General features: G+C 40.1%; 1 protein-coding gene across 2 annotated transcripts in view; it reads right to left on the bottom strand.

The window, feature by feature from the left end:
* Positions 1-27,560, bottom strand: part of ARHGAP26 (Rho GTPase activating protein 26) — a 511,759-nt gene that overhangs the window by 119,726 nt on the left and 364,473 nt on the right. For both annotated transcript variants that reach the window (XM_056124844.1, XM_056124845.1), the window contains exon 18: positions 12,887-13,046. In XM_056124844.1, coding sequence (XP_055980819.1) covers positions 12,887-13,046 — 160 coding nt within the window. The remainder of the gene's footprint in view (positions 1-12,886; positions 13,047-27,560) is intronic.

Raw genomic sequence — 27,560 nt, 5'->3', positions numbered from 1 at the left:
GAGAAGCATCCCTGACTGAATGAGCCTGGTAGATGATGGAAGTGTGAGTTCATGTAATCTATGAGCAATGGATTTATGGAACTCTCCCTGTGGCTGGAACAATCCACTCATTTCACAGAGACTTGCCCAATTAACACAAAAGGGGGAGGAATTTGTTCTGTGCCCAAGTGCCCTGTTAATTCTGGCCAAATTTACAAACTAATCCTGACATAGGAATGCCTTAGAAATCAGAGTTATTAGGTAGACTGTAAGCCTTGTGGAAGTTGCTGGGGAGTAAAACTGTAAACTAAAAATACAACTCTGAATAACTCCTCCAAGTATCATATTTTCAAGCTTCCTATAAGTGGAATTAGCAGACCCATAAATATCAAGCTACTGTTTCCCCTTCAGCTGTGTGATAGAGTGGCCAGAGCTGTGTGGCCTGTGCAGGCAGACAGACAGACAGACCTGGGTTGCACTCAATGGGCAACACATACAGCTACAGTGACCTCAACAGTTGTGACGTACTATCTTTACTGCAACACCAAGAAAAAAAGCAGGAAACCATCTGCAGTCATTCTGCAGGTAGAAAGTAAACAGGTTTTGCAGCAAGACAGACTCCTCACCTAGCTGAGCCTGTTTCCTTTGTGCCATTGAGGATCTACTATCTGCCTGGTACAGCCAGTAAAAGGATAATATGCATAAAATGCTTATCACAGTTCCTCTTAGATGCCTGGCAAAAGGTGATGGCAAAAATGACAATAAAAGGAACTGGAATTTCAGAGTTTTTTTTTTTAAATAAAGTGTTTACTATGGTACATAAGTGACATGAATTCTCATTATTTTACTCAACTAGTCAAGAGAGGTGCTATAGTGCTATGCTTCTTTCCATCTTGCAAGCAAGAAAACTGAGCCTCAATGAGAGGAATCGATTGGCAAAAGCTATGAACGTTTGGACTGGGGCTGAGACAGCTAGATGCCTGGGTCTTAGCTACTTGTTTTTATTTTATGCCAATTATAAATCTGAGAGACATAGGAAATGTAAAGATCATAAAGTCGAGCCTGACAGATCTGATTTCAGTCACTCATTGGCTCTGTGACTAGAGTCAGTTATGTAATTCTCTGACCTTCAGATAAAGCCTCATCTGTAAAAAATCCCAGGACTGTAGGGAGGGCTGAAATCCATAACACTGTCGGACACCCAGTGTTCAAGACATTATTGCATTCAATAAAGCATAAGAAGGCGAATAATTGTAGATTCAGCAATAAATTATTTTCAGTCAAGACACAAGGATTTAATTTATAAGTGCAAATTTAATTACTGCCCTTTGCAAAACATTGATCTTAACTGTTTACAGCAATGGAAGAATTTGCTATTCGCTTTCCTAGTCATCGCCTGCAAAATTCAAATTTCACTGGCCCCTATGCAGTCCACTTTGACATTGGAGATCACTGACACTCGTGGAATTTGTTCTCAGCCATTTCACACACAGTTTTACACCTTTCCCAATCCCATGTGTCACATGCTTCTGCAATTTGCAAGGATTAGAAGCCGCCCAGTCTTGTCTATGGTGTACCCATCATGTGCTGTGTTGTTTTTTTTTTCTTAATGAGAAGAAAATTAAGTCAAGATGAAGAGTTCCTGGTCTATAACTGCAAAGAAGGGCTGTGAGACAGTAAATCAAGACCAGAGGCCTGGGAATCACAATACAAAACAGAAGGCTTCTATGAAAGAAGAGACCAACCTACTTTTTTTTAAGACACAAATGCAACAGGGTCCCAAGTATTAAGGGATAATAACAAGTGTGGACTTATTTAATCTGAAGAGTGTCTGCCTGGGGAGTGAAGGAGTAGAATTACCGAGCATGGCTTGTAAACTGCTCACTCTGTCTCAGCATTGACTGTGGACTGCTGAGGGCACACAAAGCTGTAAACCCAGTAGTTTCCTGGCAAGTTATAGACCAAGTCTAATGGGCTCCTTTATCTTTGACAGTTACGATACTACATCAAAGGCTGCAGCTTTGGAGGGTTTGTTTGTTCGTTTGGGTTCCATACCCAGTGGTGCTTGGGGCTTACTCCTGCCTCTGTACTTTGGGATCCCTCCTAGTGGGGTTTAGGGGATCATATAGGGTGCTGGGAATAGAATCTAGGTTGGCCACGTATAGGGCAAGTGCCCTAGCTGCTGTATCTCTCCAGCCCTGAGCTTCAAAGGTTTTTAAAGATAGCTGGAAGTCCAACATTCTGTCAATTATCAGAATTTTGGTTCTCAGAGGATCAACAGTTTGAAAAGCAGTATGGGGAGTTTTATTAAAAATCTTTCAAAAGTAACAGCTGCATCTAGTAACTGCAAATAGAGATGGTCTTGGCAATATCATTGGGACACTGTAATCTTTGGCCTCCAAAGATTCCACTTCCTGTTGTCTCTGCTGATAAAAGGAATAGAATAAAATGAATAAAGCTCTACCCTTAATAGAAAAAACATTAAAAGGAGCTTTATAGGGGTCAGAAAGATAGTACAGTGTGTAAGACTCATACATTGCATGCAGCTGACCGGGGTTTAATCCCTGGCACATTTGATTCCCTGAGCATTGCCAGGAGTGATGCATGATCGTAAAGTCAAGAGTTTGCCCTGAGCAACACTGGCTCTGGCCTAAAAACAAACAAAAAATAATCAAATATATTAAGAAAGCTTCACAATTTAAATTATAATTGCTTTATCTAGAGCCCTTTGAGAGGAATACACATGTTTAGATCCATTATTATATATCATAAAGAAAGAGTACTGTGCACAGATAATACTTGACATGGGGGGGGGGGGGGAATCAGCCTTTGAGAGCAGCATTCCAAGACAGCACACAAATATATTTACTTTCCAGTAAGCTTCACAGAACAGAATCACAAAGGGTATACTCAGGAACCAATGGCAGAAAGGTAACAACAACAAAAACTTGATGAACAAATAAGAAGGCCTGATCAAAGATACAAAGTTAGCTTCCCAGGAAGGCAACAGTACCAGAGATTATCTCAGTTTAATAAAGTACCCATTAATGTTGCATTAATCACAGCTGTTTGATATACCAAAGAAATGAAATACAATGCCAAACATTTAGTTACCAGAGAGTACCTAAAGCAACTACATTTTGTTAGCTGAAAAATGTTTTGTACAAGATTTTTAGAATTCTGTAACAGATTCTAATGTTGCCAACATTTTGGTACAAACAGCAAATTAAGGGCTGGGAATATGTTGAGCATTAAAGCATGTGTCTTGCATGTATGTGGGCCTGCATTTGATCCTTCACAAACACACAAACAAAAAGTAAGCAGAAGATTAAGGCAGCTTGCTGAATCCAATTTAAATCAAGACAGTTGCATAAAATACTACCATTTTACACAAATAGATAAATGAATGGACTAATGGATAAATGAATGAAAAATTGGGATTGGGAGCTTAGAGCAGGGCCATTTATTGGTTGCTAACTCTTCTTGACACAGAAGGTCAAAAGTTAAGGATTTGGGATGTAGATCAGCGGCAAATCACTTGTGTTTAATAGGCTGGATGTCTGGCACCACCAAAATCCAATATAGTAAAAGTTAACTGAAGGGAGTTTGAGATATAGCAAAGAGCACATGCTTAGCTCATGTAAGATTCTGGGTCCAAACCTTGACACTGGAAACCCCCAAAGTAAAAACTTTGCATGTTATAATGAGAGCACTGATCTTTCGGTATTTCTGAGATCTTTGGGTATTAACAGCTTAGAGACCAACCCTCTTTTTTTTTTCAAAGCAAACTGATGAATTAAGAAAAGTATGATAGTGGGTATGGTGCCGCCAGCAGGTCAATCTGTACCTGTGAGACGAGTGCATCAGCAGCCTGATGGCACCATCAGACTTTCACATACCCCAAAATTGCTGCTGTGCCTTTGGCCAGACCACAAATTCTTGGGGCAAAGTTTACCAAGAAAGTAAACGGCCAAAGCAAGTGAAAACAGAGATAGATAAATGGGACTATCTTAAACTAAGTAAGAAGCTTCTGCACCTCAAAAGAAACAGTGACCAAAATACAAAGACAGTCTACAGAATGGGAAAGGATATTCGCTGAATACACATCTGACAAGGGGTTGATATCAAAGATATACAAAATACTGGTTGAACTCCACAAGAAGAAAACATCCAACCCCATCAAAAAATGGGGTAATGAAATGAACAGAAACTTTCTCAAAGAAGAAATCCAAATGGCAAAAAAGCACATGAGAAAATGTTCTACATCATTAATTATCAGGAAGATGCAGATTAAAACCACAATGAGATACCATCTCACACCTCAGAGACTGGCCCACATCCAAATGAACAAAAGCAACCGATGCTGGCGCGGATGTGGCGAGAAAGGGACACTCCTTCACTGTTGGTGGGAATGTTGACTGGTTCAGCCTTTCTGGAAAATAGTATGGATGATTCTCAAAAAATTAGAAATTGAGCTCCCATTTGACCCAGCAATACCACTCCTGGGAATATATCCCAGAGAGGCAAAAATGTATAGTCGAAGTGATATCTGCACTTGTTTGTTCATTGTGGCACTCTTTACAATAGTCAGAACCTGGAAGAAACCTGAATGCCCAAGAACAGATGACTGGTTAAAGAAACTTTGGTACATCTACACAATGGAGTACTATGTAGCTGTTAGAAAAGATGAAGTCATGAAATTTATATACAAGTGTTACTACATGGAAAGTATCATGCTAAGCGAAATGAGTCAGAAAGAGAGGGATAGACATAGAAAGATCGCATTCATCTGGGGAATATAAAGAAACAAAATATGAGATTTATACCCAAGAATAGCTGAGATCAACACCAGGAGGATTACTCCATAGCTTAGAGACCAGCCAGGCATTCTAGGGGAAAGGGCAGCTCAGATAGAGAAGGGAGCACCAAATAAAGGGTGTTTGGAGGATCCTCCCAGGAGGGGAGATGCATGTTGAAAGTAGACTATGGACTGAACATGTTTGCCACTCAAAGCCTCTTTTGCAGACCACAACACTCAAAAGGAGAGAGAGAACACAAGGGATTGCCCTGCCACAGAGGCAGGGTGAGATGGGAGGGATGGGGGTGGGAGGAATATTATCCATGGTGGTGGAAAATGGGCTCTGGTGGAGGGATGGGTGTTTGATCATTGTATAATCGAAACCCAAGCACAAAAAATTGTAAATCTACAACTGTACCTCATGGTGTTTCACTAAAAATAAATAAATAAATAAATAAATACAAAATTAAAAAAAAAGAAAGTAAACGGCCAAAAGTTACGTATGTGGGAGACAGCCACAAACCACCTCCGGCTCAGCTATATAATTGGAGGCATGGCCTCTCTGGTTCCTAATCAAACTGCTTAATGGCCATGATCCCAGAGACTCAGAAACGAATCTCAGAACCTAAAGGCTTTTGGCTCTTAAGATAATCAGTGTACAGAGTTTAGTCAATGGTGTGAAATGTGCCATGAGTTAGTATTTTCCTTTAACAACTCTGGCAAGAAAAACCAAATTAGGATCATATTCTACCCTACAAGAGGCAAGAACTGTTGGTCAAAAGTTACACTCCCTGAGTAAGATTCATTTTCTATATAGCCTCAAATTTACAACAGTATAGCCAACAATGGTTTTGTTATTTAATGAGTTACTTTGATACCAACAGCTAGAGTATAATTTGGTTCAGCTTCCGGGGATGTAATCCAGGGATGCACTAATACAATAATTTCACTGCTTTACTTGGAAACCTCTGAAGGCTCCCATTTTACAGAAGTAAATGCTAATGCTTTCTACTGCTTTCAAACCCTCTTGATAAATGGGCTCAATGAAATGGTTTGGCATCATCTCCTACCAGCTGCTAAGACAGAACTCAGAGTTCTTCATAACCAAGTCATTGTCATGCATGACATGATTAATGTTGGCTGTTAATGTTCTTCTGGAAGCTGTTCCTCCTATGTCCACATTTTATGTGACAAGACAATGTCTCTATCTGTCAGAGCATAAATACAGGCATACTCTTTTTCTATTTGGTCGTGCCATACACTTTGTTCATTTTACTGATTGTCACTTAGCATACTGTATTACGGTTAGTTACACTCTAAAAGAATAGGACCTTGGAAACAAAGCTATCTTTTTTATCTTTAGCTGATAATAGATGATCAAAAAATATTTGCTGTACTATTGCATAGAGATTAAAATAGATCATTCGACTTGTGCAAGAGGTCTCAAGTTCCACCATTGTTTCCCTACAAACAAGAAGCTTATTTCTTAAACTGTCTACACTTAAGGTTCAAAATTTGTAAAACCAAGAAATAAATATTCACATATAGTGCTGCAACAAAAATTAAATTATGATATAAAGCTGCTTCAACACAATTATCTTCAGGACAAAAAAAAAAGCTATAGTCAGTTGTTATCATCACTATTTCTTCTACACCACGTATAACAAAAGGATCACATTACCTGCAACTGAGTGAATAAAGAGCTATATACCATGAACATGAATTGTCAAAGGAAAAAAAATCACCTGAGTTCCCCAACAAAATTCAGGCACACCTCAGTGAATTACAGATATGGCTCCAGAAAATGGTTATATATTAGACATTGCAATAAAGGGATTCACAATAAAAATTTGGTTTCCTAGAGCATATAAAATTTATGTTGAAAATATAAGGGTGCAACAGTATTTTGCAACAGTGTTTTGTCTATATACCTAAGTAAAGAACTTTTTCCTCTTTTGAAAGCAGATGCTTTGTCAGGTAAAAGAAATCAAATTTTCTAGCAAAACGTACTATTCCTCCCTATTTGAAAATACCCACTTCTAAGACTGAGATGTTTTCCTGTTTCAGACACTGGCAAATCTGTTCTCCGTCCTGAGGTTTAGGAAGGACTAAACTCTCATGCCCACTAGGTGTAGGAAGGCAGCAATGCTCCCCATTAGATGAACACACTACCACCACACATGGGTGCCTCCTGGTCAGGCAAAAATAAAAATCAGATAAAAATGGCAGAAGAGAACAGAAAGGGGAAAGAACTTCTTAAAAGCAACACTGAGGCGTTCAGCATGAGTCATTAACAGGAAGCAAAGCCTTCTTCAGAGGAACTGGCACAGCCACCAATCGGCGAGCATGAGGCATCAGGGAAAATCACCCTCATGGAAGACGGCATCACGGACTCTCCCTTGCGCCCGTGTACATGCTGTTCTCTCTATCCAGACATGGCATCTATTTCCCACCCCTTCAATCTGGCTCAATTTGTAGTCATTGTCACCAATAAAATGTGACAGAAATAGTGCTTTGTTTGCTTCAGGTCAGGCATAAAGCATCCTGGCAGCTTCCGTGTAGAACCTTTCTGGGAAGCTCAGGCTAGACTAGGAAACGGGAGAGCACAGGAAAAGCGTCGGTGTTCCAGCGGAGGGCGAGTGCCTGCGAGGTCTATTTAGAGGCCAAGTTCAGACCACCTTGGAGCCTCCCCTCCATGTCAGGCTGAGAGTTGGGCGCCTCTTCCTGCCGTATGTAAATTTACAACAAGAGAATCAAGGAGCCTTATTTCAAGTTGTTTGTACCAGAAAAAGAAAATGAAGCGCTGACTACTTTTCCCCAGAATAATGTGCATACACAGGCCTGCGATATGACTGTGACCTAGATTAAACATTTCTCTGAAGCTGGTAGACGAGCTCTGCCGGATTGAGACAGACAGGTATGCTGGCACAGCCTGCATCCAAGGAATACTTCGCTCATACTCTTCCATGAGCTTCCACGGGAAGAGAAATCATCCTGTGGTTCATGTCACTCTGATGGAGACTAATGAAAAAAAGAACTAAGGAAGCACCCAGTCCTCCTTGAATATGTACCTCACCAGATGCACAGCAGGGAGGAACGTGATGTGTGCTGACCATGCTAGCAGAGTATTTGCCCCAGTTCTTGCCTGTGTATTTAACAAGTCTGGCCACGCAATTCATACTTCAGTACTAATTCTATAGTCTGTGCCCATGGCAGGATGGCAGCTTGTTTACACAAGTTTCAACATTGTTATTAACATCATCCGGTGCTTTTAACTACTGTGCTACATTTAAATATGTTTTCAGTCTCCAAAGGCCTAAGGACATGGACAACAGTTACACTTCAAAAATCATTAGACTCTACCTGATGTAAACTCGAATATGACCTCTGGGAAAATGAAACACAATCAAACTGCTTACTCCTTAGTGCTCTGTCTCCACATGTAATGTCATTTAAGAATATATTAAGTTATAAAAAGTGCTATTTTGGGAAAATGGCACAAGTGACATTCAGAGGTCAAATTGAGCTCTATTTTCAGAGAATTCTATTGAGACTGGCAAAAAACAATGGTTTACAGTTACTGAATCATATTTTCATGCCAAATTCTTGGCCAAGTCCTTTACATAAAGCAGCTTATTTAATCTTCACAACAAATTGCAGAAATGTGGCTGCCTGGTTTGCTGCACATCCAACTTGTTTTCTTTTGTTTTGTGCACAGAGGTAAGCTGATTTCTCAGTCTCTCCTGCAGTCACATGCAGCCATGGGACTGAGTCCTGGCGATAGAATATGGCAAGAAACAAGGAAAGTATGCTCCAGGCTAAGCCCACGCAACTTTGCCCAATTTTTTCAGGCTCTCTCACTTTTCCCATTGGCTGGCTGATGGCAGAGATCTGCAGAGCAAAAAGAGGAACTAGGAAATGGCAAAAGCTTTGCAGTGGGGGCGATGTTCGGGGCAGGGAAATGGGGAAGAGCTAAATCACCACTCTGGATGCCATGTTCAGAATCCCCTCAATATACTGTATGTAAGGATGAGGTAAAATTCTCTAGACCTTGGGGCTGGAGAGATAGTACAGAAAGTAGGACACTTGCCTTGCATGCAGCCAACCCAGGTTTGATCACTGGCACCCCATATGTTTCCCCGAGCACTGTCAGAATGATTCCTGAGTGCAAAGTCAAGAGTAACCCCTGGGCATCACTAGGTGTGAACTAAAAGCCAAAAAAAAAAAATACAATTAAAAATTCTCTAGCCCCAAGTTACTGACATGCAGGTTGATTTTTATTCCCCCACCTTTGTTTCAAATAATAGATAGAACTACAAGTATTTGCATAAGCCTAGAGAATAAATGACCATGGTCACAAAGCTGGTAAAATGTGAAATGCCCGTATTCCAAAGTACTGTCCTCAGAATCATGCTATTAACTACTGTTTGATTATATTTATCTTTCAATATAAAATGTTCATCCTATAAACCATAAACTTCTCCTAGGTTGAATTTATTTATTTTTTAAAAATTTTATTGAATCACCGTGAGATAGTTACAAGCTTCCATGTTTGGGTTACAATCACACAATGATCAAACAGATCAAACACCCATCCCTCCACTAGTGCACTTTCCCCACCACCAATATTCCCGGTATATGCCCCCTTTCCCACCCTCCCCCTGCCTCCATGGCAGACATTATTCCCCATAATGTCTCTCTACTTTTGGGCATTATGGTTTGTAGTACAGACACCGAGAGGCCATCATGCTTGGTCCTTTTATCTACTTTCTGCACACATCTCCCATCCCGACCGATTCCTCCAGCCATCATTTTCTAAGTTGATCCTTTCTCTATTCCAGCTGCCTTCTCCCCTTTGCTCATGAGGCAGGCTTTCAGCTAAGGAGCAATCTACCTGTCCTGTGTATCTACTATCCTTAGGTGTCAGCCTCATGTTATGTTGAATTTACTATAATTGAGGGAGTCTAGCGGAAAGAAGGCCAAAGAGTATGACAGAAATAATAATTACTTCAAATAAACCCTCTAGTTTCTCTATCTCTTTACTAACTGTGTAAGGGTGGAGTTATACTATTTAAGTACCTATGTGTGATACCTCATTACTTTGTGAAAGTTTAGAGGTTTATAGAAGTTATTAATGTTATATAACCCCCGTCTTCCACTCCCCTCCCCAAGAATCCTTAGTGGCTTAAAACTTAAAAACTTACATTATCTCTCCTAGTTTCTGTCTTCAAAATCCATGAGAGGCTTGGGGACCTCCAACTGGGTTATACTCATGAAGTAACTTGAAGCCCATCATTTGAGACTTAATCAGCATGCAAAGATTCACTTCCAAAGTAGCTTACTCCTTGGGCTAGCAAGTTGGTGCTGCTGTTGGTAGGAAGCCTCTTATCTTCGCACAGGGCGATATGGTTGTACTCACAACTAAGTAGCTTGCTTCCCCGCCAATACAAAGCAAATTCTCCGATGTCTCCTATGACTAGTCCTCAAAGTCACACACTTACTTTTTGCAGTCACACTGGGATCAAAATTTCGACTGATCATGGGATGAATATTGGGATTCCCCTTGTCTAGTATACAAGGGGATTAATACTAGGAAAAAAGGCGGGGAGCCCTTTGGTAGGCTTGCCACCACAAGAATCCATTTAGCTGGCAAATGCACATATTTATGTAGGACAATGCGATAAATGAGACAAAGTTCTTCCTTTCAAGCTTCTTCCTTTTGTGAAGCATAATTTCTTGCTGACAGACAGTAAGTCAAATATATAGTATTCTAGCTATGGAGAGAGATAGAAAGCAAAGTCAATGTGGTGGAAGTTCTGGAGGGTGGGACTGTTTTTAATTTTAGGCAGATACCAAGGCGAGTTTCATTAAGAAAGCTTGAAAGACTACGGTACATCTGCACAATGGAATACTATGCAGCTATTAAAAATGAAGTAATAAAATCTGGTTATAAATGGATGGACATGGAGAATATCATGCTGAGTTAAATGAGTTAGAAGGAGAGGAACAGATATAGAATGATTACACTCAGTTGTGGGATATTAGGGGAAAAAAACACCAAAACACACAGCATGAGATTACTACTCAAGGACAGCAGAAACAAGGGCCAGAAGGATCTATCCATGGTTGGAAGTCTACCTAAAGTGCTGGGAGAGAAAAGGCAGTTGGGATAAAGAAGGGACCACTATGGCAATGATCACTCTGGATAAGTAGGTAAAGGAGCAAACATGATAAACTCTTGGTATCTGTATTGTAAGCAATAATACCCAAAAGGAGGGAGAGTGAGAGAGAAAAAAAAAAAGAAAAGTGGGAGGTTGAGGAGGGGGGTGGGAGGGATACTGGGGATTGGTGGGGAGTGTACACTGGTGAAGAGATGGTAGATGTTCCCAAAATTGTATGATGGGAACCTGATCATGAACAGCTTTGTAAACTGTGTATCTCATGGTGATTCAATTAAAAAAAAAGGAAAGCTTGAAAGTAGCAAGGATTGTGCCATGTATGTACACAAAGGAAGACTATTCACAGTACCAGAAGCAGCAACTGTAAAGACCTTTGGGTGGGTGTGGGTGACGTGTGAGAAACAAGAAGGCAGGCAAGGGGACTATAAAAATGCAATCATGGGGCCAGAGCAATAGTACAGTGAGGAGGGCATTTGCCTTGCATGTGGCTGACCCGGATTCAATCCCTGGCATCCCATACAGTCCCCCAGCACCTCCAGAAGTGATCCCTGAGTGAAGAGCCAGGAGTAACCAATGAGCATTGCTGGATGTGGCCCCAAAAGCAAAATAATTTTTTTTTAAAAAAGCAACCGCAATCATGGAAGAGGTTCCAGGAAATAGGCAGTGCCAGAAAGACTATTAAGATTTTCTAGGCTCTGATATTATCTCAGTGAAATGGGAAGCAAGCAGATGATTCTTAGCAGAAAACAGATAAGCTCTGACTCAGCATTTCAAACATCTTACTCCGATACTGGTATCAGAATACACAGGCTAAAGGTGGGAACAGAGACATAGTCTAGGAGGTTCTAGAAATGCAGCGATGACCATGTCTTGCATGGAAGTACTGCCAATGACCTGGTGAGAAAATTCAGATTTTGGATTTGTTTTGTATTTATCTAAGCACAAGCAGTTCATCATTCTAAATAAAAGGAATATAGTTTTAGAATTAGTGGCTTTCAAGTGGTGCTGGAGGTTCTGAGAAGTCCCTTAGGGATATGATATTAGGACGTGAAATAGTATAGATGCGTGAAGCTTCACATGCCCGCTTCACATTTTATAAGGATAGCCGTGTTGGCACATTTCATCATTATGTGTGGAGAAAGATCTTTAAGATCAGAGAATCCCAGATCCTAAAAGAAAATACTGTATACAAACATACAGACAAGGATATAACCCCTACTCCCACATATACAAACTGTATGAAAATACTAGTTATAAAACTGAAAGGAAAACTCTAGAAAACACAACTAATGCCCAAATAAAAGTTTAATATTCTAAATATAAAAATATATCAATAAATGAGCTAGAGTGAAAACCTAGGAGCAGGCAAGGCACTTGTCTTGCTGGGCTAGACTGGGGTTGGATCCCTTGTGCCACATATGAGCCCAAAGAGCCCTACCAGAAGTGATCCATGAGTGCAAAGCTGGATTAAGCAAGCTCTGAGGTCCAAAAAAATCAAGACAGCGACCACGTTAAAAAATGGGCCAAAGTTTTTTCACAGTGAGGTGCACAATGAATAACTTCCTTCACCGGATTGTTGTGGGGATAAAATGTCTTCAAACATCTCACTCTGGTACCTGTATCAGATACAGGCAAAGGTGGGAATAGAGACGTAACCTAGGAAATTCTCTAGAAATCCAGAGATGACCATGGTCTGCATTACAAAAAATGCTTTACGGCACATACAAGAAAAATGTTCAATGAACATAGCTTACAGCTGTTCCCACTGGAAGCATCCCTGTTGCTCCCAATATCACTGGGTGATGATTGTGACAGACATGACCACCACTATTGGCAGCTTCACCACAGCAGCCCAAGAGCTAGATCTGTAACACAAACCCGCAGCAACCCTCAAGGGCCATTCTTCACTCAAATAACCAACACACCTTACCTTTTCATGATTTTCAATGAGGATCTCAATGACAATGTTCTGAAATTTGATGTCCATGATAGCTGCTACTGTTTCTTCCTGGGGCCGCAGCAAGGTAGGTCCAAACACCACACCAAGGTTTGCCACAGTCATCAGATTCTGTTTGTGGTTGTTAGCAACACTGAGAGGGAGAAAGAAAAGGGACAAATGGGAGAAGCCATATATGAAGAGATTGTTGAGTTTCCCATTTCTTCCTATCTTCATACTATTCACCTGCTAGGGGCCAGACCTCAGGAGAAATATGGATGTCCTAGGAATGAATTCAAAGCAAGATTCTTCCAGCATATTTTCATCTACTTAAGTTTCAGAAAACTTTCTAACTCAGGTTAGTTGTCTTTTTTAGGATATGATACTCATTATTTCTATTTTGCTTAAAACAAAACAACCAAAGCAGCAGCTTTCCAAAATGTGAGCCTTTCTCATGTGAATTCCTGTTCTGCAAATTTAGGAAACTGCTAATTTCTTTTAGTAACAACGTTTATATTTGGCTGTTGATTTGTGATCATTAACATTCTTGCTTGTGCAAATAAGAAGTTCTGACAGTTTAAATATGTTCACAAATGTAGGCACAAAACAGACCTAATTTTTAAAACAGGAAGATGTGATCATGTAATGCGGTCAAGAAATTCATTACTTTAGTCCGAAGATAGTAAAAACCGATCACATTGAACATATGGTTTACATTAAGTGAGAATTAACATAAATAGGAGTGAAAACACAGCAGTGTATGTCCATATATTTGGCGCATGCAGGGTTAGTAGTAGCTGGGTCTCAGCAATTTACTAAAACAGATGTATATTTGTGGATAAAGAATAATTTAAAACATATATATACACAGGACACCATAATGTTGTCATAAAACTTGTTCATTTTTTGGCAATGCACATAAAAATACACAAATTATCTACTGAAAACAAGTAAAAGTTAAGGTCATTCAATATTAAGAAAATATTGGGACTTCTCTAAATCACCTGTTAGAAAAAGGAAAGTATTCATGACTAACGGGGAATTCTAGAGAAAAATTGGACAGAAATGGCAGTTTACACAGACATACCTCCCCAAGATTTAGTGCTATTTATACTGAGCATTTTCACACAGTTCTATGAATGCCTACACTGTTTCTCTTGTAAACTTATATTCTGTAGGAGGAAAAGAGTTTCTACTGCCTTAAGTGCTGGTTTTGAAACTGAGAATTTACTGAAGCATTACATCAACGAGTTTTATCAGCAGATGTGGACTTTTCTATAATTTCCTCAGGCTGAAAATCTAATTTCATAAAACTTACTTCTCCAAAAGGAACACGGAGGATGGCTAGGTGTATGAACTTTAAGTGTGGAAAAGGATAGCAAGGTTAGGCGGGGAAATGCTTTCTTATTACTAAGAAACACCCAGTGAAATTTGCTACTAGTATCCTGGCCTGAATTTTGTTCAAGTGTTTTCAAACTATTTCTGAGTTCTAGTCAAATTTTCTGATTTTATTCAAGAGTTTTTCATACTGCCCCAAACAGTATTACATGTAGAGTCTGGAAGTATAAATGCAGATGCCCAGTGTTATTTTATTTTTATTTTGTTTTGGCTATCCACACCGGAAGTGCACAGGGAAACATGTGCTTCTGGGGATCAATCCCAGATCTTCTCATACAAAGCATAGACTCAACCCTTTGAACATCTCTCCAGCAAGGAAGATGGTAAAGCTCTTCTCTGGCAAGGGAGAGAATCTGGTTCTATACGCCTAAACCAGCAAGCATGCACATTTATAAGCTGCTACAATATCGTTATTTTCAACATCATCTTCTATGATGAAGAGGATTCCATGCTCATAGACACCCCACCTAAATGTGAGGAGTCCTATGAGAGATGTATGGAAGCACATTAAAATTGATGATCAACATTAAAAATTATAATTTGGAGGTCATGGTTTTTCACTATAGTGCTGTTCCCAGAGTCTATACCTGCTCTACCAAGTCATTTTTTGAGAACTACAATGGACTTACACGTCCTGGGTTGAAGAACACAATAATAGAGCACACATGAAACATTTTGCAATAATTCATTTGATTGAATTGTTGATAGTGATCATTAAAAGCTCTTGATAGGCTCCATTGTTTGAAACACAAAGTTCAAAAGTCTTGAAACAGCTCACCTTTTCTCAACTCATATCGAAGGCCATCTCCTAGTTCTAGCTCCCTGATCAAGAGATTCAATATGTCTAAACATTGTAACATTGGGTTCCTTATCTATTCTTTAAAGGGGGTGGCAGGCTTGGGGTAAACAATACACCTATTTCATAAGGTTTCTAAATAGAATAAATATTTGGAAATACAGGTTACTAAAAAATTATTCACTATCATCCCATGCCTCTTCGCTTTTAGTGAAAATTATTCACTATCATCCCATTCTCTGCCTAGAATGTTCTTATTTTTAATTTTCTTGGGCAACTGCTTATGTTCAAGGTTCAGTTCTATGGCTCCCTTCCTTCTGGAGTTTCTATCTGGTCTTCCTTCTATACCTCAACAAAGACAGAAGTGTAAGTTGGCTGCTCTAATTATTACATGCAATTAATGTTCCACTGCTGCTTTAGGAACAGAGACTGTGCTTATTTTGCTCACCAGCATTGAGCAAAACACATGGCCCAGAAGAGTTTCTGAGTAGAAATACAATTACTCTCAATGTAGTTTCATACATGCAAGACCTCAAATTACTATTGATGATTTTGGGGAATGTATCTCAACTATCCAAACCTCCCTTTCAAAGTCAAGATCTGTGTTCCATTTCTTAGATTTAATTAATGACTAGTAATTATTCTGATTTGCAGGCCCCAATGCCCAAAGGCATTTGGAAAAAAGAATCAGTAATTCTGCATAAGCAACTCTGAATATAAATAGGCTTGAGGCTATCCAACATAATTAATTTCCTTTTTAATGATCCATCTTAGTTTAGAATTAAAAACACACACACACATTGATCTACGTCTTACAAAACATTTTTTTGTGAAAAAAATCTTCACCTTTCATTACTAACTACCATTATCTATTGGCACTCTGAAATAATAAATTGATCTATCACTTGATTACTTCTGCTCACAACTTGGTATGGCTAAATTCATTACTTTTGAATGAATTATTCATGGTTCAAAATCTCTGTATCCCAGAGAGAAAGGCCTAGACCTCGCCTCTATTGGCACCAGCCATCCATTATATCTTGAAGAATTTACAGAGGTGTGGGAGGCAGACTGGCAGAGTACTGGGAAGCCTGGTCCAGCTGAAGCCACGGGACTCATTCATTAGTGAGGTCTATAAAACACCCAAAGCCAGCCTTCTGGCTTGGTAACTGAGCTGATAGAGTTCCTCTTCACACAGTCCAGAATGGCATGTTCAGTCTTGACTTCAAATCCACAAAAAGAAGTTCCTTATAAACTGCACATTCCTTTGAAGGAGTTTTTGAGTGTCTTTCAGATCTAGGTCTACACGAACAATTTTGTGGAGAGCCACCTACTATCCTACTTTGCAGGTTCCAAAGACACAGTTTCACATGTGATTTTTAACTGTGAAAGGCCTTTCTCCTCTGTGATCACTTAACATTAGCTGGATCACCAGCTGAAGAGGCAGGCTGCCTCCTGAGGGGCATGCCTTCACAGCAGTTGTCAGGGAACTTGTACCCCGTGTTCCCTGCAGTTCTCTCCTTTGAAATTAATGAGGAGAGAACACAGCCAGGATATATGGCTTTGACCCCAGAGCTTCTTGCGACCTTTGTTGAGAAGCATAATAGTTGGGGCCTCTGACTTGGTCTGACAGTCTTTGGGGGTCAGAAGGAGACAAACTGCTTCCAGATGAAGAAGGTCATGGTGAGAACTAGAAAGAAGCCAACCCTTTGGAGACCTATAATGCAAAGACTCCCATGTTGTCATAGGGATTCCATCTGTTTTCCTAGCATTTATATGGGAGCTAGAGCTCTGTAAGTGCTAAGCAGTACTTCAGAACCACAGACTGGCCCTGTTGAACTCCAACAATATGCCCATTACGGGTTTGTAAATAAGTTTCATCTTGACATCTGGAGTGTGGTATAGCACTGTATAGCACTGTCCTCCCGTCGTTCATCAATTTGCTCGAGCTGGCACCAGTAATGTCTTCACTGTGAGACTTGTTGTTACTGTTTTTGGCATATTGAATATGCCACGGGGAGCTTGCCAGGCTCTGCCATGCAGGTGGGATACTCTCAGTAGCTTGCCGGGCTCTCTGAGAGGGACAGAGAAATTGAACCCAGGTCGGCTGCATGCCAAAGCAAACGCCCACTGTGCTATTGCTCCAGCCCCTGGAGTACGGTATGGAATCAAATCAAAGCTGAGTTCTAACTTCACTGGACACAATGTGGTGACATATTAGCATTATCTGTGATGTGCTGAATGGGTAGAATAACAGGCATACTGATCTGCCTTCTTTTATTAGTTTGCTTCAACATAGAATTGTAGGGTATTTTTCAGTATACAAGAAGCTCTATATCAAATTTTAATGTTTATTTACTTTTAAATAACTCTAAAACAAAGGCTCTCAAATTTACTGGCAATGGTAGACTACATATATTCTTAAGTAACATTTTACTAGCATGCATTTATATATAAATACATATATTTATAAAAATATAATATATACACATACACACATAGATGATCATAAACACATAAATAAATACATATGCCAGATAAAATATTAGAGTAACTGGGACTCTTTTTTGTTCTATTCTTTTTTTAAAAAAAAGAAGACTAAAATCAATTGCACAACTCACTATGTCATGACCTACAATTTGAAAAATGCTAGTCAAATGATGTAAATTACGATCTCTCGTTTACAAATATTTGAGCTCTCATTTACAGACATTATCTCTCATTTACAAATAAGGGGAGGGAGCACTACGGCAGGCAGTTGTAGTACAGTGGCTGGAATCAGCTATATATTTCTAACTGGATGTCAGTAGACAAATTGCTTTTCTAAACTCATTTTCTCACCTGCACACCAGGAGCAATAATACCCACTCCAGTAAACTTCTAAAACTGATTTGGCATAAAATAATGACTTAGTAAGTTACTTTGTAAGTGCCATGGTACTGGTTGAGGTAGTGATCACAGCAGTGGCAGAGGCAGTAAGAAAAGCAGTTTGAAGTCATACAGTGAAATCTGCCACTTGATATCTTGCTCAGAACCCTCAAGTGCCCTGCGTCTATGCAAAGTAAGGTCTCCCTTCAACTGTATTTCAGGGGCTTTCATCATTGCTCCTACTTGTATTTCTTTTCTTACTCCTCTTTCTTTCCTTTAAAAAAAATTACAACTACTGCAAATCTCGAGCTAAGTTTGTACTGCATTACTTATTTTCCATCACTTCCCCTATAAGTGACTCTGGAACAATAGACAGAGAGCCTTACAGGAAGCTACAGCCAACCCACCAAACATATTGTCTATAGGGCACTGCCTAACTCCAGTTCTGCCTGGCAAATGCTTCTGCAATCCTCCGAAGTCTACTGCCCTCCTAGGCCCAGCTCAGACACTCCTTGATCAGAAGTCCATCTCCTCTCAGTGACTTCATTCAGAGGCAATTCCGTGAGGTCTACACTTACTGTTCCCTTTTTGCAAGCACCTCAGGAGGGTGCTGCATCATGACTGTGGAGTGCATTCTCTGCAGTCCACAGGCAGAGAGTGGGGAGGTCTCAGTCTACCAATTCTGAAAGTGGCTGAGTGGATGGGCACCGAAACTGAATATCACCCTTCCTTCTACTGCCTTCTCAGGGTAGAGAAATGCCAAGCTGTGGGGCTGAGAAGAATTAGGTGAAAATGAAGCTGCTAGAAATATAGTTTTGTTTTGTTTGGGGTTTATTTTTGTTTTGAGTTACTGTGGCTAACTGGCAAGTTTGGTTTTCAGGTTGTTTATCTGGTTCTTTTTATCAACATCAAGTTCATCCTTAATATATAATGGGAGTTGGCGGGGGTGGTAGGGAATCCCCACCACCACTGGCTACCTGCTTTCCACTTGGTCAGACTCTGTGTGCGCACGTGTGTGTGTGTGTGTGTGTGTGTGTGTGTGTGTGTGTGTGTGTGTTGCCTGGATACCACATGGACTTGGTGCAGTAGGACCAGGCTATATGGTCCTGAGACGCCTCTGCCAAAGAAACTCATCTGAGTTGTACATATATCTCTGTTGGGCCCCCCCAATGGCTGGCAATGGAACAAGAGTTTAAAATAAATTGCTCATTGTGCTAACTAGAATCACACTCACCAATCATATTCAGCATCTCTCTGGGAATGATTATCTGTTTAGTGAGGGGAAGACTTAAAACAGTTCTGACTTCTATGCAGTATAATCATCAAGGGAAGGTGAGAATTTGAGGAAGGTGGGTAAGGCCATGGCTAAAACTGGATAGATGAGGAAACTGAGACAGGAAGGTAGGATTTTTGCCTGAGGTCAGAGCCCACAGTTAATGGAGGGAGAGCCAAGAGGAAAACTGTGGCCTCAAAGCCACCCTCTTTCCCTGGCACCCAGCACTTGGCTGCTTCTCAGCATTACAGATCAGCCTTGCCTGAGCGAGGCCTATTTTTCCCCCCAGAAGATCCAACCAAAATGAATATACAGAGAAGTTACATGCTTGAGCCTGTGGAGAAAAAAAAGTAAAGGCTATAACAGGAAAAAAAAATGCGTTGCCTCCTTCATTCACTAAATTAGATTACTGAAAAGGAAGAAAAGAGACTGGGATGTGGGGGTGGGGATGGGAGGGGTGTGCAGAGGGAAAGAGAAAGCAATTATGACCCTCAAACTAACCACTGTTTATTCTCCCTTCCTGAACCGAAAAAATAATTGCATACTAGACAAGAATCAAGAAAATTATAAAATGTCCTTCAACCATGATGGTGCTGCAATCATAGCTGACTGACATAAAAGGAGAGCTGCTTCCGAATAATGGAAGAGAAATACGCCATAAAGTCCTATAAAACTGAGAGAAGAGTGTGCTACAGCAAAACAAGGAAGGGGAAATGAGAGGAAACCATGAGCAAATAGTTTCCATGGGTGTCCCCAAGCCTCACTCCCTCAGAATAAAGGGACAGTGACCATTCGGGCTGCCCTGCTTTCAGCAAATGCTATCAAATCTCCATGAAGAAATACAGTGTCTGCTTTGCTTCTGGTGGAATGTATGAACTGTATTGCAGAGGGACAGATTCCCAGGTATTAAGTATCACCCAGCATCACATCCATCAACTTTCACACCTTTGGGCTGAACATTCTTCAGAGCAAAGAGAAACGGACTGGGTGGAGTGAGCAAGGTCAAGGCACCCAGAATACAGATTTCCAGGCAAAGCAAAGACTGCCCTGAACTCAGAGCTTATGACCAGGTCTATTTCCATATGTTCACTGCCACTGCTTGTCTGTTTTTTTCATTTGTTGGGGGGCTGTGCTCAGGGATCACCCCTGGTGGTGCTCAGGGAATCATACATGGTGCCCAGGACAGAACCCGTGGCTACAAACAAAACAAGCACCTTCCTTGCTGTCATATTATCTCTGGCCCCACTACTACCTATTTAAAACTTACCAACAGCTTCTAACTGGTTTTTTTTTCTTAATTTTATTACAAGTTTTGGTGTGAAAGAGCCTGCATGATTCTGCTAATCTCTCCAGGTTTTCTCTACCATGACTTGTCACTGATCTGTGAGCTAAAAAAATCTGGAGTCTTGGGTGCCACTGTTCACCATTCAGAGTCACTGTTGTGGAGAATCTCTCTGTCCCTCTTATCTGTCCCCTTACTACTTTATCAACACTCATTCCTTGAAGAGTCTTTCTGAACGTCCCATATCAGATGAGGTTCCCTGCTAAAATTCCAAATGCTCAACTCTCCTTCCCAGCACTTAACAAAATATGCCAGCTTTCATGGAATAGATATCGTCTCCCTATCCCCAATTTCTGGAAGCCTCAAGAGGACAGTGATAACATTACCCTTTCTTACTGCCATCTACCTCCCACCTGCTGCCCCAGTGCCGAGCATAGTTTGCCCTAAACTGGTCCCGAGAAGGAAAACACATACATGATTTACAAAGTCACTTTCTGCTATGGTATCAAGGTTCAGCCATGCTCAATGCCTGGTTTAACTCATGTAAAGTTAACTGGCTTCTTAGAATTTTTGCCTAGTTCAGGCAGAGCACTTCACCTTACACTGATGGCACATAACAAACCACAAAGCTCTTCTTGTTTTTACCGAACATTTGAAAGCTCCAAAGGCTATAAAATATTCACAAGGTATAATTACCATTTTTACATGCATTACCTAATATATGTTATATAATGCAGCACAAAGCCACACGATCAAACCAGGATCCTAACAATATCCTTATTAAACTTTCTAGAATAGTGCCTTTATTTCCTTATCCCCAATTTATTTCTGAAATTCTTTTACTTCCTTCCTGCCTTTGATTACTACTAGGAGGGATGTACACTGGTGATGGGTGTGGTGGTAGAATTATGTGCAGGAGAAACCACCAATAACAATTCTGTGAATCACAGAATTCAATCACTAAAAATTAATTTAAAAAATTAAAATTAGGTGCTGGAGATACTATAGAATGTAGGGCACTTGCCTTTCATGCAGCTAGTACCCTACATAGTCCCTGAGCCTCACCAGGTGTGATCCCTGAGTGCAGACCAGAAGTAACCCTTGAGCACAGTTGGGTGTGTCCCCAAAACAAAAATAAACAAAAATAAAGAATTTAAACAAATTAAAAAATGTATTGATGGCCAACAAAGATATGAGGTTCAATTCCATCTACTAACAGCATAAAATCCCTAAACTGTGCTACAGATGAAAAACTTGTCTGGGTTATTAAAATTACTACAATCCCCCACAGAACAGAGCAAGTTTCATTAATAAAACTTATAGAATTTGGGGGCTAGGCTGTCTAGTTTTCTTAGATTAATTACAAGCAGGTAGAGACTAATAATAGCAAGTCTAATCCAAATTGTATCTGCCTTATGCTGTCTCAGCTGTTTGGTATCTGAAGTAGTTTTATACATATGGAAGACACATCTAGTAGTCAACTGATTATCTTTCTTCTCTCTGGTCCAGGTTAGATTGGGCTCTGGCCTGTAGATATATTCTTGGACTAGGTTCACCGACCCAGTTGGGGAAAAGCAGCACTCACAGAGAAAAAAGACCTGCAGAGAAGCTGGCTCAGGAAACCATTCTTCCTGGAAAATTACTCAACTATTTCAATTATATAACAATCCATTCTAAAAACCAATGTAATTACCATTTGCAAAGCATTTTACAGTTTATAAAGTCCTTTCACATTCATTATTACTGATTCATGTCATTTGAAGCTGATGTTCTGAAATCTACAGAGAAATGTCAGAGCACAAACAAAGCAGGTATCAAAGTTGCATTTGTGCATGCCAACCTGATGTCACCAAGTGCTGTGAAAGCGTCTGCTCCTGTGGTGATAATATTTGCTTCAGCAGTTTAGCCTAGCATCTTCATAAGTCCAAAGAGGTAGGGAGGCCTCAGGACTGTCTACCCAAGGAAAGAGGTACATGGTTATCCAGAACAGAGACTAATAGTGCATCGTCTATTTTTTCAATTATCAAATATTTCTGAGTGCCAATTATGTGCCAGGAACTGCTGTAAGTGCTGCTTTAAGTGCAGCAGTAACCAAAACGGATACTGCTGAAATTCCCTGCTTTAATAAGTGCACATTCTTTGGTGGATTAAGCTAATAAAATAGAGAGAAAAGGGAGCACAGGGGAGACAGTTTCAAATCTGGCATTCAGGGAAGCATTCCTGAGAAGGTGGCATGTAGAGAGCTTCAGTAAGGCCCACCAGCAGATGCATTTATACCTCCAGAAGGACCATACCAAACTGGCTGGTGACACCAAATGCAAGCAATGTCCTTGCAGTAGGGAGAACACGGGGAAAACACTAGACATTAGTGAGATAATGGACTCACGTAGGGAAGTCCTTGTGGGCCACTTTCAAAGCGTTGGTTTCCACTAACTGAATGAAAAGCAATGTGATTGCTCAATTCTAAGGAATAATGCAATGCCAGTCATTCCTCTATAAACTCAGAAAGGCTTCAACTTACTAACATGTATATATTCAAATTCCAAAAGTTAAGGGGATCTAAAAATAAGAGAAATTCATAAGCTAGCACAAAACCCAATGAAAGAACTTATGACATAAAACCCAAAACAAAGTACTTATATTATCTGAGTAAGTAAAATAATGCTGGCATGGAGTCTTTCCACCTGTGTATATTCTAACATGTCAGATCTCTGAAGTTGTTCCACATCTTATTCTTAAGCACTATATTGATCCTACTGGGAAGTTTGGTGAAAGCAAAATCAATGAGCCAAAGTAAGCCACAGAGCTAGAATATGTTAACAGCCTCTAAGGTACAAACCCAGCCAACAGTCACCCATGAACAACATTGAGTAAACACTTATAGAATCCATTGAATTTAACCAGCATACCAATCTTGAGCTGTTCAAATAAATAGCCATCTTCTCAAACAAAATCAGAATTACTCATCTCACTCTACAGATGAAAGAACAAGGACAAAAGAACTAAACCAAAGGTGAAGGCACTGGCCTGTCACCCTGCAGCTTAATGTTGCTGAAAACAGCTATGAGGTTAATCAAGTTGCTTATTTCATGTTAAGTATAAACCTCATTTCTGCTCCTACAGAAATAAGAAGGAATCTTTCTAGAGGGTAAATCAAACAGAGTTTATGCAAAATGTTACAGAAGAGTGACAGATCAAAACAGTAACATCACACACACACACACACACACACACACACACACACACACACACACAGAAAGCCTGGGCAATCTGTCTCCTTTCATGGAGATTTTTATAAATAAGGGGCATAACCCATCTGACTGGCATATTTTTGAAAAGGAGGGTTGTTCCTTCACCCCAAAAAGGAAACAAACAGAAAATTGCATTCCTTGCCATGGATCTGAAACAAATTGCAAGGCTGAAGTTGAAAAGACAACTTTATTTTGAGAGGTAATGTACCAAATCACCTAGACAGTATAAACACACAAAAACTATCAAAAAACTTTAGAATTACATGTGACCATTCAACTAATAGAGAAAAACAATAATTTTGTGATGTTCGATGAAGTAAATGGCTCTTAATAGGTAAGAGTAGGCTTCCCAAGGAAAAGTTCCAGAGATTAATTAGCACTACAAAAAATGATTTAAAAACATATTCTATGTAGTTCATGCTCTTTATGAATTACTGAGATGAGAAATCATCTCACACCTATAGAATGGCCTCTATCAAAAAGGCTCACAACAAAAAGTTCTGATTGGGGGGTGTGAAGAACAAGTAGCCCTCTTTCACTGTTGGTTTGGGTGTAAATTGGCCAGCCAGTAATGGAAAACAGTTGATTTCTTTAAAAATTTTAAAAAAAATTAAAAATAGAACTAAAGAAGTTAGAGCAATAGCTCAATGAAAAATGCATGCTTTGCATGCAGCAGGCCTGGACTCAATGCCTGGCACCACATGGTACCCCAAACACTGCCAGGAATGACCATCCCTCCCCCATCCACCCTGACAAACATGGAGCCAGGAACAGCCTTTAAATACCACAGGTGTGACTCAAGTCCCCAACTCCTCACCCTCCTAAACTAAAACTACAGTATGATACAGAAAATTCACTATGCATCTATTTAAAGAACACAAAAACAGGAGTCTTGTAAACATCTGCATACCATATCATTATGGCACTCTTGACAACAGCCAAGATTTAGGAACAACCCAAGTGCCTGATGTATGATTAAATATTTCACTATGCATTTACACTATTCGCTATAAGAAAAGATGAAGTCTTGCCTTTTGAGACAACACTGGAGAGAGCACAGAAGAGGGTTATGCTAGGCAAAATAAGTCAGAACAGGAAAGAATAATACTGGATGATGTTACTCATATGTGATTTATAAAGAAGCTAGGAAGGAAACAACAAAGTTCAATGGAAAGAACCTTTGGACTCTGACCACAGAATACAAGATACCAAAGGAGAGAGGGTTGAAAGGATGAAAGGTTCCCAGTGAACTAGCAATTTGGTGGGGCGTGGGGTGTGGTGTAAAATTTGAAGAGGTGTAAAATTGAGCCCATAAAATACATACAGTCTTATAAACTTGAGCTACCTAAAAAAAATTGCTTTAAAATGAATTATTTAAATAGTACACCAACATTTTATATATTTACATACCTGATGCTGAAGAATAGAGTTTTCTTAAAAAGCCAATATATTTTCATAGTTCATAAAAGTTATTTAAAAAATCCGAATTTATACTCCACTACTTTTCCCTACTCCTAAAGTTCTGAGCCAATGGCTCCAGCTTCTTGCTGTATTAAATTGTTACCTCCTCAAATTTCGCTGTACGTTCAAGCCTAAATGAAACATCTCATTTATTTTAACATAGAAAATTACTGTGTTTATATAAAGTAGTTCATATTAGAATAAGTCAACACACAAATCCTTCTATTATACTTATTGCCCAACACACATAGACACACAACTAGGGAATGCTAATAGAGTTTTTACTAAACTGCATGCGCATTCTTCTCACTAGCAACATAAAAACAGAAACTCATTCTGCTACCTTGGGAGTAAATTATAAAACAAATTACAATGTTGATAAATAGGAACTAGAGGTCCAAAATGAGAAAACCAACATATTAAGCACTCAGAGAACGGCACAGAGCATCTAGTCACAAATATACCGTATGATTCCAACATTGGAGTTACATGTAGTTGCTTCAGCCACACTCATGCTCTAGGTTTCATTCCAAAGTCCAAATCTAGTATCTATCAATGGGAAAGTCTCTATATTTAATGGCAAATTTCTGGGATTCTTTCAGTTGTGGAAGTATCAGAGCTAACCACTTTGGCTTTTGTCATCATTCTCTGTGGAACTCTCCATGCCAGATGGTTAAAGAATGTTAAACTCAGAGCAGTGAGATGGGGAGAAGAATACAATGCAGGCAAAGGGAGCACTTCCCAGACAGTAATCCCCATCTATCAGAAAAGTCATTAGTAACCAACTTTAACAACCCAACTTGGATATTCAGTTCACTTGAAAGAAACAACTTAGTGAACATTCTCAAGCAAATCTAAAATTTGAAACCCCAAATCCAAAGCCATCACCACGGCCCACATAACCCTCCCCAAAGACCCTCCAATTCCCTATTGTGCATTTCTTCCCTCCCTCATAGACCCAATCACCCTGCTTTTCTGCATGTTCCTAAACACAATCACTTACATTCACACCCAACACCACAATGAGGAGGTCAATCAACCGTGCAAGCACCGGGATGCAGTAAGAACAAAGATCAACCAGATGTTTCTGATATACAGCCTTTGTATTCCAACCAGAAAGGCAGATAAGACAAACATCCATAAAGATGTTAGACTGTGAAAATGGGACAAAGAAAACCGATGTGAAAATGGGTGAGGCCAGACAGGGATATGGCTCAGGTGGCAGAGCCCATCCTGTGCATATGAGAGACCCTGACTTAATACCTGGCACCACAAACCCTCTGAATACTGCGGAAACAGCAACAAAAAAATACCTGATGAGAAGGACCCATTTTGGCAGGCCCCTGAAGTTGTATTTTAAGGGGAGAGATGTGAGTCTAGCATATTTATCAGAGTGTGATCTGCTGATGAGGGCAGAGTACGAATCAGCCATGCAAAAGCATTGGCTATGAGAGGCACAGTTTCAACCAAAGACCTTGGTATTATCTGCCTGGGAGATCTCTTTAAGAGTTATATTCCAGAGGAGCTTCCTTCCTTTTTCCACAGGAATTCCAAAGTCTGTGTCAACAGCTGCTGAAGTACAACTGGAAGCGCTGGAATCCTTACCACCCCTCTGGTTTCCCACACAATGATGAGAACACCCGTGGCTTCTGGCTGCTGCCTCCACCCTGTCCATCTCCAGGGTCCAAACCTAGTTAGCAAGTTGCTGTTCCTGAAAAAAAAGTCATTGAAATGCTCCATGTTCCAAGCAAAAGGCCACCTTCCCCACATTTACATAGAAGAAACATTCACAGCAGGTTCCTATTGACAGGCATGTCATTTTGTGGGTTATATGACAAGCTAAGTAATCATTAAAACGGGGCAGGAAACAAATGAGTATGCCTTCTACACAATGGAGTACTATGTAGCTCTTAGAAAAGATGAAGTCATGAAATTTACATACAAGTGGTACAATATGGAAAGTATCATGCTAAGCGAAATGAGTCAGAAAGAGAGGGATAGACATAGAAAAATTGCATTCATCTGGGGGATATAAAGCAACAAAATATGAGATCAATACCTAAGAATAGCTGAGATCAACACCAGGAGGATTACTCCATAACTTAGAGGCCAGCCGGATATTCTAGGGGAAAGGGCAGTTCAGATAGATAAGGGAACACCAAATGAAAGGTGTTTGGAGGATCCTCCCAGGAGGGGAAATGCATGTTGAAAGTGGACTGTGGACTGAACATGATTGCCACTGAATGCCTCTTTTGCAGACCACAACACCCAAAAGGAGAGAGAGAACAAAGGGGAATGCCCTGCCACAGAGGCAGGGTGGGAGGGGGGGGGTGGGGGGA

Source organism: Sorex fumeus, unplaced genomic scaffold (assembly GCF_029834395.1).
Source record: "Sorex fumeus unplaced genomic scaffold, SorFum_2.1 ptg000051l, whole genome shotgun sequence".
In the NCBI taxonomy this organism is placed as follows: Eukaryota; Metazoa; Chordata; class Mammalia; order Eulipotyphla; family Soricidae; genus Sorex; species Sorex fumeus.
The sequence above is the reverse complement of the archived record's forward strand: the minus strand, read 5'-3'. Positions and strand labels throughout refer to the sequence as shown.